Source organism: Procambarus clarkii, chromosome 40, assembly GCF_040958095.1.
Source record: "Procambarus clarkii isolate CNS0578487 chromosome 40, FALCON_Pclarkii_2.0, whole genome shotgun sequence".
NCBI lineage: Eukaryota > Metazoa > Arthropoda > Malacostraca > Decapoda > Cambaridae > Procambarus > Procambarus clarkii.
In genome coordinates this window covers 41,856,045-41,866,773 of record NC_091189.1, presented here as the reverse complement: position 1 = coordinate 41,866,773, position 10,729 = coordinate 41,856,045, and the positions used below count along the sequence as shown (strand labels likewise).

Here is a 10,729-nt window from a genome sequence, read left to right as displayed (position 1 = left end):
CGTCTTCCCAGCACTCTTTGTCATATAACGCTTTGAAACTACTGACGATCTTGGCCTCCACCACCTTCTCCCCTAACTTGTTCCAACCGTCTACCACTCTGTTTGCGAAAGTGAATTTTCTTATATTTCTTCGGCATCTATGTTTAGCTAGTTTATATCTATGACCTCTTGTTCTTAAAGTTCCAGGTCTCAGGAAATCTTCCCTATCGATTTTATCAATTCCTGTTACTATTTTGTATGTAATGATCATATCACAGCTTTTTCTTCTGTCTTCTAGTTTTGGCATATTTAATGCCTCTAACCTCTCCTCGTAGCTCTTGCCCTTCAGTTCTGGGAGCCACTTAGTAGCATGTCTTTGCACCTTTTCCAGTTTGTTGATGTGCTTCTTAAGATATGGGCACCACACAACTGCTGCATATTCTAGCTTTGGCCTAACAAAAGTCGTGAACAATTTCTTTAGTATATCGCCATCCATGTATTTAAAAGCAATTCTGAAGTTAGAAAGCGTGGCATAGGCTAGCACAATATTCTTTATGTGGTCCTCAGGTGATAGTTTTCTATCTAGAACCACCCCTAGATCTCTTTCTTTATCAGAATTCTTTAAAGATTTCTCACATAATATATAGGTTGTGTGGGGTCTATGTTCTCCTATTCCACATTCCATAACATGGCATTTATTAACATTAAATTCCATTTGCCAAGTGGCGCTCCATATACTTATTTTGTCCAGGTCTTCTTGAAGGGCATGACAATCATCTAAGTTTCTTATCCTTCCTATTATCTTAGCATCATCAGCAAACATGTTCATATAATTCTGTATACCAACTGGTAGATCCTTTATGTAGACAATAAACATCACTGGTGCAAGAACTGAACCCTGTGGTACTCCACTTGTGACATTTCTCCAGTCCGATACACTGCCTCTGATCACAGCCCTCATTTTTCTATCAGTCAGAAAATTTTTCATCCATGTTAGAAGCTTACCTGTCACTCCTCCAATATTTTCCAGTTTCCAGAACAACCTCTTATGTGGAACTCTGTCGAGAGCCTTTTTTTAGATCCAGATAGATGCAGTCAACCCAACCATCTCTTTCCTGTAATATATCTGTTGCTCGATCATAGAAACTGAGTAAATTCGATACACAGGATCTTCCAGATCGAAAACCATACTCTCTGTCTGATATTATATCATTTCTCTCCAGGTGTTCTACCCATTTAGTTTTAATTATTTTTTCCAATATTTTCACTATTACACTTGTCAATGATACCGGTCTATAATTAAGGGGGTCTTCCCTGCTTCCACTTATGTAGATTGGAACTATGTTAGCCTTTTTCCACACATCAGCTACAACTCCTGTAAACAGGGATGCCTGAAAAATCAGTTGAAGTGGAATGCTGAGCTCAGGTGCACATTCTCTCAGAACCCATGGTGAAACTCCATCTGGACCAACTGCTTTGTTCTTATTTAGTTCCTTGAGCATTTTTTCCACTTCGTCTCTAGACGAAGTGGAAAAAAGTACATTGTACAAACGAAATCGGCTCACGAAAGTGAGCCGATTTCGTTTCAAACTACGTCCATTTTTGGCCATAGCGCTCATACGAGCGAAAAGCGGCGTTATTTTAAGAGGACGGGCTGTTGTGTGTGTGTGTTAGAGACAAGTATATGTAGCAGACATAAACGAGGACAAATAAATTGGTTAAAAAGGCGGGGGTCCAAGAGCTTTACCATGTGGTGGTACAGTGGACTAGAGCGCGTCTGGGAACATCCTGCACATAGGTTCGAACCCTCACCAAGGCCCTTGTGGAATTGTTCATGGAACGGTTGGATTCTTGAGCTACAACTGGTCACAACTCACAACATGAGCTACAAGGTAAACATATGAAGAGAAGAAGGTGTTGTGAAGCGACACGGCTCACAACACCTCGCATATTGTAGCCAGTCTTCCTCAGCCTCTGGCACGAAAATACATTAGAATTAAATGCCACACGTAATTAGATAAGCATTAGACCATTTAATTCCTCTCCCGTCGGCAAATGGAACAACCTCATTTGGTGTTGGTGATAGTTTCAGGTGTGTGTTTCAGGTGTATATTGTTCCGTTCGGCCCTGGTAATGCACACCGGAAACTATATCGGAAACTACGCTATATCGTATTGTATCAGGATGCGAGGACGAGAGCCCGTGCGCATGCGCTCACGTCTGAGAGGTCTGTATATTAGTGTGTGTGCTGGAGTGTGTGTCTGTATGGCAACTTACTCGGGCCGTTTGTGTATATCTACCTGGTTTGTGTGTGTGTGTGTGTGTGTGTGTGTGTGTGTGTGTGTGTGTGTGTGTGTGTGTGTGTGTGTGTGTGTGTGTGTGTGTGTGTGTGTGTGTGTGTGTGTGTGTGTGTGTGTGTGTGTGTGTGTGTGTGTGTGTCAGTGTTTGAATGGCGTCTATCTGTAGGCTTTGCATTTCGTGTGTACTCGCTCAGTGTACTCTGCGGGGGTTGAGCTTCGGCTTTTTAGTCCCGCCTCTCAACTGCCAATCAACTGGTGTACACGTTGATGAGTCTATTGGGCTCTGTTATATTTACATTTTAACTGTGTATGAAGTCTGTCTCCGCCACATCACTCCTGATGCATTTCATTTGTGGGTGTGTATTCACCTTGTGCTTGCGGGGGAAGGAGGGGAGCTCTGACTCTTTCGGCCCGCCTCTCAACTGTCAATCAACTTTTTTCCACACACACACACACACACACACACACACACACACACACACACACACACACACACACACACACACACACACACACACACACACACACACACACACACACACACACACACACACACACACACACACACACACACACACACACACACACACACACACACACACACACACACACACACACACACACACACACACACACACACACACACACACACACACACACACACACACACACACACACACACACACACACACACACACACACACACACACACACACACACACACACACACACACACACACACACACACACACACACACACACACACACACACACACACACACACACACACACACACACACACACACACACACACACACACACACACACACACACACACACACACACACACACACACACACACACACACACACACACACACACACACACACACACACACACACACACACACACACACACACACACACACACACACACACACACACACACACACACACACACACACACACACACACACACACACACACACACACACACACACACACACACACACACACACACACACACACACACACACACACACACACACACACAATGTGAAACATTAAACGAAAAGTTCCAAAGTGTGTTTGTACAAAATGAAATCTTCAGGGAACCAGATACAATAAGAATTCCAGAGAACAACATTATAGAGCACATAGCATGTGCTATGTAACTGTAGCATACTTTATGTGTCCCAGGAGGCTACACTACGACTGTCTTCACTGGCTCAGGGGTGAGGGGGGAGGGGGAGTGGGAGAGGAGGGGGAGAAAAGAGTGGAGACGAGGGGGAGCGGGAGAGGGGGAAGGGGGGAGACGAGGGGGGAGGGGACAACTCAGCAGAAGTAATAACAGGTGACAGGGGCCCATGACTGCCTCAAGGGCCCTCCACGGGACGTTCACCACGCCACACTGAGCAATAACACTAAAGAAAGAGATGGACAATATCTACACCAAGTTGCCCACATGAAAACATGACGAGGCCACAAACCCTACACCAGTATGTGCCCACCTGCACATCACAGCACATCCTACACCAGTATGTGCCCACCTGCACATCACAGCCCACCCTACACCAGTATGTGCCCACCTGCACATCACAGCCCACCCTACACCAGTATGTGCCCACCTGCACATCACAGCCCACCCTACACCAGTATGTGCCCACCTGCACATCACAGCTCACCCTACACCAGTATGTGCCCACCTGCACATCACAGCCCACCCTACACCAGTATGTGGCCCCCTGCACATCACAGCCCACCCTACACCAGTATGTGCCCACCTGCACATCACAGCCCACCCTACACCAGTATGTGCCCACCTGCACATCACAGCCCACCCTACACCAGTATGTGCCCACCTGCACATCACAGCCCACCCTACACCAGTATGTGGCCCCCTGCACATCACAGCCCACCCTACACCAGTATGTGCCCACCTGCACATCACAGCCCACCCTACACCAGTATGTGCCCACCTGCACATCACAGCTCACCCTACACCAGTATGTGCCCACCTGCACATCACAGCACATCCTACACCAGTATGTGCCCACCTGCACATCACAGCCCACCCTACACCAGTATGTGCCCACCTGCACATCACAGCCCACCCTACACCAGTATGTGCCCACCTGCACATCACAGCTCACCCTACACCAGTATGTGCCCACCTGCACATCACAGCACATCCTACACCAGTATGTGCCCACCTGCACATCACAGCACATCCTACACCAGTATGTGCCCACCTGCACATCACAGCTCACCCTACACCAGTATGCGCCCACCTGCACATCACAGCACATCCTACACCAGTATGTGCCCACCTGCACATCACAGCACATCCTACACCAGTATGTGCCCACCTGCACATCACAGCTCACCCTACACCAGTATGTGCCCACCTGCACATCACAGCCCACCCTACACCAGTATGTGCCCACCTGCACATCACAGCCCACCCTACACCAGTATGTGCCCACCTGCACATCACAGCCCACCCTACACCAGTATGTGCCCACCTGCACATCACAGCCCACCCTACACCAGTATGTGCCCACCTGCACATCACAGCCCACCCTACACCAGTATGTGCCCACCTGCACATCACAGCCCACCCTACACCAGTATGTGCCCACCTGCACATCACAGCCCACCCTACACCAGTATGTGCCCACCTGCACATCACAGCCCACTCTACACCAGTATGTGGCCCCCTGCACATCATAGCCCACCCTACACCAGTATGTGGCCCCCTGCACATCACAGCCCACCCTACACCAGTATGTGGCCCCCTGCACGTCACAGCCCACCCTACACCAGTATGTGGCCCCCTGCACATCACAGCCCACCCTACACCAGTATGTGGCCCCCTGCACATCACAGCCCACCCTACACCAGTATGTGGCCCCCTGCACATCACAGCCCACCCTACACCAGTATGTGGCCCCCTGCACATCACAGCCCACCCTACACCAGTATGTGGCCCCCTGCACATCACAGCCCACCCTACACCAGTATGTGGCCCCCTGCACATCACAGCCCACCCTACACCAGTATGTGGCCCCCTGCACATCACAGCCCACCCTACACCAGCAAACATGTGCCCACCTGCACATCACAGCTCACCCTACACCAGCAAACATGTGGCCCCCTGCACATCACAGCACATCCTTCTGTTTAGATAGTACTTACAATAACGCTGTGGACCATCCTACATATACTGACACAATGCCGAAGTGGAATTTGGTACTGAATTTGAACAAACTGGAAAAAATGTTTTGTATTTATGTTTCTACTAAGACCTATCCTAGCCTAATTACCCTAATTATAATTAATTGTGGTCACCCCGGTGGGAGCCGGTCGGCCGAGCGGACAGCACGCTGGACTTGTGATCCTGTGGTCCTGGGTTCGATCCCAGGCGCCGGCGAGAAACAATGGGCAGAGTTTCTTTCACCCTATGCCCCTGTTACCTAGCAGTAAAATAGGTACCTGGGTGTTGTTCAGCTGTCACGGGCTGCTTCCTGGGGGTGGAGGCCTGGTCGAGGACCGGGCCGCGGGGACACTAAAAGCCCCGAAATCATCTCAAGATAACCTCAAGATAACGTGACCACAACGTCACCCCAACGTGGCCACAACGTCACCCCAACGTGACCACAACGTCACCCCAACGTGACCACAACGTCACCCCAACGTGACCACAACGTCACCCCAACGTGACTACAACGTCACCCCAACATGACCACAACGTGACCACAACGTGACCTCAACATCACCCCAACGTGACCTCAACGTCACCTCAACGTGACCTCAACATCACCCCAACGTGACCACAACGTGACCTCAACATCACCCCAACGTGACCACAACGTGACCTCAACATCACCCCAACGTGACTTCAACATCACCTCAACATCACCCCAACGTGACCACAACGTGACGACAACGTCACCTCAACATCACCCCAACGTGACCTCAACATCACCCCAACGTGACCTCAACGTCACCCCAACGTCACCTCAACGTCACCCCAACGTGACCCTAACGTGACCTCAACGTCACCTCAACGTCACCCCAACGTGACCACAACGTCACCCCAACGTGACTACAACGTCACCCCAACATGACCACAACGTGACCACAACGTGACCTCAACGTCACCTCAACGTCACCTCAACATCACCCTAACGTGACCACAACGTGACCTCAACATCACCCCAACGTGACCTCAACATCACCCCAACGTCACCCCAACGTGACCTCAACGTCATCCCAACGTGACCACAACGTGACCTCAACATCACCCCAACGTGACCTCAACATCACCCCAACGTCACCCCCAACGTGACCTCAACATCACCCCAACGTGACCTCAACGTCACCCCAACGTGACCTCAACGTGACCTCAACATCACCCCCAACATGACCACAACGTGACCTCAACATCACCCCAACGTGACCTCAACATCACCCCAACATGACCTCAACGTCACCCCAACGTGACCTCAACATCACCCCAACGTGACCTCAACATCACCCCAACGTCACCCCAACGTGACCTCAACGTCACTCCAACATGACCACAACGTGACCACATGCGTATGTTTTGTTACGTTGTGACTTCATAACGTTGTAGGAACTTTAAGGTTCATGTCGAGTGTTTGGGAACTACATCGGCAGTTCTCTCAATGTGGGTTCTAATGGCTTCTTTTATTGGTAACTAAGATCAAAATCAATGTTTGGAATGCAATGTGGCAGTAATGTCCGGGGGACAGGTGTGTGTGTCAAAAGTTATGTCCAGGGGACAGGTGTGTGTGACAACAGTTATGTCCAGGGGACAGGTGTGTGTGACAACAGTTATGTCCAGGGGTCAGGTGTGTGTGTCAAAAGTTATGTCCAGGGGACAGGTGTGTGTGACAACAGTATTGTCCAGGGGACAGGTGTGTGTGACAACAGTTATGTCCGGGGGACAGGTGTGTGTGACAACAGTTATGTCCAGGGGACAGGTGTGTGTGACAACAGGCCTGTCCAGGGGACAGGTGTGTGTGACAACAGTTATGTCCAGGGGACAGGTGTGTGTGACAACAGTAATGTCCAGGGGACAGGTGTGTGTGTGACAACAGTAATGTCCAGGGGACAGGTGTGTGTGTCAACAGTAATGTCCAGGGGACAGGTGTGTGTGTGACAACAGTTATGTCCAGGGGACAGGTGTGTGTGTGACAACAGTTATGTCCAGGGCACAGGTGTGTGTGACAACAGTTATGTCCGGGGGACAGGTGTGTGTGACAACAGTTATGTCCAGGGGACAGGTGTGTGTGACAACAGGCATGTCCAGGGGACAGGTGTGTGTGACAAAAGTATTGTCCAGGGGACAGGTGTGTGTGTCAACAGTATTGTCCAGGGGACAGGTGTGTGTGACAACAGTTATGTCCAGGGGACAGGTGTGTGTGACAACAGTATTGTCCAGGGGACAGGTGTGTGTGACAACAGTTATGTCCAGGGGACAGGTGTGTGTGACAACAGTTATGTCCAGGGGACAGGTGTGTGTGACAACAGTATTGTCCAGGGGACAGGTGTGTGTGACAACAGTTATGTCCAGGGGACAGGTGTGTGTGACAACAGTATTGTCCAGGGGACAGGTGTGTGTGACAACAGTTATGTCCAGGGGACAGGTGTGTGTGACAACAGTTATGTCCAGGGGACAGGTGTGTGTGTGACAACAGTATTGTCCAGGGGACAGGTGTGTGTGACAACAGAATCTTAGGCCGTATATATAGAGTGTTAGAAGACATTTATTTCAGAGTCCAAAGGAACCATTACCCCATTACGGGCTCGCCATAGCCCGTGCTACATGGACATTTCGTTCTGAGTAGCTAAATCTAAAACAACAACAACAACAACAGCATTTATTTCCCTATGTCGGGGACAGGAAGACTAGAGTTAGGCTTATCAAGGTCCCCTATGCAACAACTGACCTTCCCCAGGATGCGACCCACAACAGTTGCCTAACTCCCGGGGTACCACTTTACTAACAGGTGAAATGAGGCATACCTGCTTGATTGGGTTCTGGGAGTTCTTCTACTCCCCAAGCCCGCCCTGAGGCCAGACTTGACTTGTGAGAGTTTGGTTCACCAGGCTGTTGCTTGGAGCGGCCCGCAGGCCCACATACCCACCACAGCCCGGTTGGTCCGGCACTCCTTGAAGAAAACTATCCAGTTCCCTCTTGAAGATGTCCACGGTTGTTCCGGCAATATTTCTTATGCTCGCTGGGAGGACGTTGAACAACCGCGGACCTCTGATGTTTATACAGTGTTCTCTGATTGTGCCTATGGCACCCCTGCTCTTCACTGGTTCTATTCTACATTTTCTTCCATATCGTTCACTCCAGTATGTTGTTATTTTACTGTGTAGATTAGGGACCTGGCCCTCCAGTATTTTCCACGTATATATTATTTGATATCTCTCTCGTCGTCTTTCTAGTGAATACATTTGGAGAGCTTTGAGACGATCCCAATAATTTAGGTGCTTTATTGCGTCTATGCGTGCCGTATATGTTCTCTGTATTCACTCTATTTCAGTAATCTCTCCTGCTCTGAAGGGGAAAGTGAGTACTGAGCAGTACTCAAGACGGGATAACACAAGTGACTTGAAGAGTACAACCATTGTGATGGGATTCCTGGATTTGAAAGTTCTCGTAATCCATCCTATCATTTTTTCAGGTTGACGCAATATTTGCTTGGTTATGCTCCCTAAACGTTAGGTCGTCAGATATCATTATTCCCAAATCCTTTACATGCTGCTTTCCTACTATGGGCACATTTGATTGTGTTTTGTACCCTGTATTATGTTTAAGGTCCTCATTTTTACCGTACCTGAGTACCTGGAATTTATCACTGTTAAACATCATGTTATTGTCTGCTGCCCAGTCGAAAACTTTATTAATATCTGCTTGTAGTTTTTCAATGTCTTCAGCAGAGGTAATTTTCATGCTGATTTTTGTGTCATCTGCAAAGGATGATACAAAGATGTGACTTGTATTTGAGTCTATATCTGATATGAGAATATGGAAAAGCAGTGGTGCAAGAACTGTACCTTGAGGTACATATTACTTTTAACTGCCCTTGGACTCGATTTTATATGGTGTAAAGTTACTCTTTGTGTTCTGTTCAACAGAAAACTGAGTATCCAGCGTCCTACTTTACCAGTTATTCCCACTGACCTCATTTTGTGCGCTATCACTCCATGGTCACATTTATCGAATGCCTTTGCAAAGTCTTTGTATACCACATTCATACCTGCATTCTGTTTTTACATACCATATACCTGCATTCTGTTTTTCTTCTCTCAGTGATCTCAGTGACGTCACTGAGAGAACACTTTGACTTCAGAGAAGCCTCAGTGACTTTGTCGTAGTACTCACCTAGTTGTACTTACCTAGTTGTGTTTGCGGGGGTTGAGCTCTGGCTCTTTGGTTCCGCCTCTCAACCGTCAATCAGGTGTACAGGTTCCTGAGCCTATTGGGCTCTATTATATCTACACTTGAAACTGTGTATGGAGTCAGCCTCCACCACATCACTTCCTAATGCATTCCATTTGTCAACCACTCTGACACTAAAAAAGTTCTTTCTAATATCTCTGTGGCTCATTTGGGCACTCAGGTTCCACCTGTGTCCCTTTGTGCGTGTGCCCCTTGTGTTAAATAGCCTGTCTTTATCTACCCTATCAATTCCCTTCAGAATCTTGAATGTGGTGATCATGTCTCCCCTAACTCTTCTGTCTTCCAGCGAAGTGAGGTTTAATTCCCGTAGTCTCTCCTCGTAGCTCATACCTCTCAGCTTGGGTACTAGTCTGGTGGCAAACCTTTGAACCTTTTCCAGTTTAGTCTTATCCTTGACTAGATATGGATTCCATGCTGGGGCTGCATACTCCAGGATTGGCCTGACATATGTGGTATACAAAGTTCTGAATGATTCTTTACACAAGTTTCTGAATGCCGTTCGTATGTTGGCCAGCCTGGCATATGCCGCTGATGTTATCCGCTTGATATGTGCTGCAGGAGACAGGTCTGGCGTGATATCAACCCCCAAGTCTTTTTCCTTCTCTGACTCCAGAAGAATTTCCTCTCCCAGATGATACCTTGTATCTGGCTTCTGCTCCCTACACCTATCTTCATTACATTACATTTGGTTGGGTTAAACTCTAACAACCATTCCTTCAGCTTGTCTAGATCTTCTTGAAGCCTCAAACAGTCCTCTTCTGTTTTAAATCTTCTCATAATTTTAGCATCGTCAGCAAACAATGAGAGAAATGAAACGATACCCTCCGGGAGATCATTTACATATATCAGAAACAAGATAGGACCGAGTACAGAGCCCTGTGGGACTCCACTAGTGACTTCACGCCAATCGGAGGTCTCACCCCTCACCGTAACTCTCTGCTTCCTATTGC

At 48.3% G+C, this 10,729-nt stretch overlaps 1 protein-coding gene across 1 annotated transcript; it reads left to right on the top strand.

Annotated features, from left to right (window-relative positions):
- The first annotated feature begins 3,751 nt into the window (after positions 1–3,751).
- On the top strand, positions 3,752–5,011 carry LOC123757751 (uncharacterized). Its single transcript, XM_045741588.2, has one exon. The coding sequence runs from the start codon at positions 3,752–3,754 to the stop codon at positions 5,009–5,011; it is 1,260 nt and encodes a 419-aa protein (XP_045597544.2).
- The last annotated feature ends 5,718 nt before the right edge of the window (positions 5,012–10,729 follow it).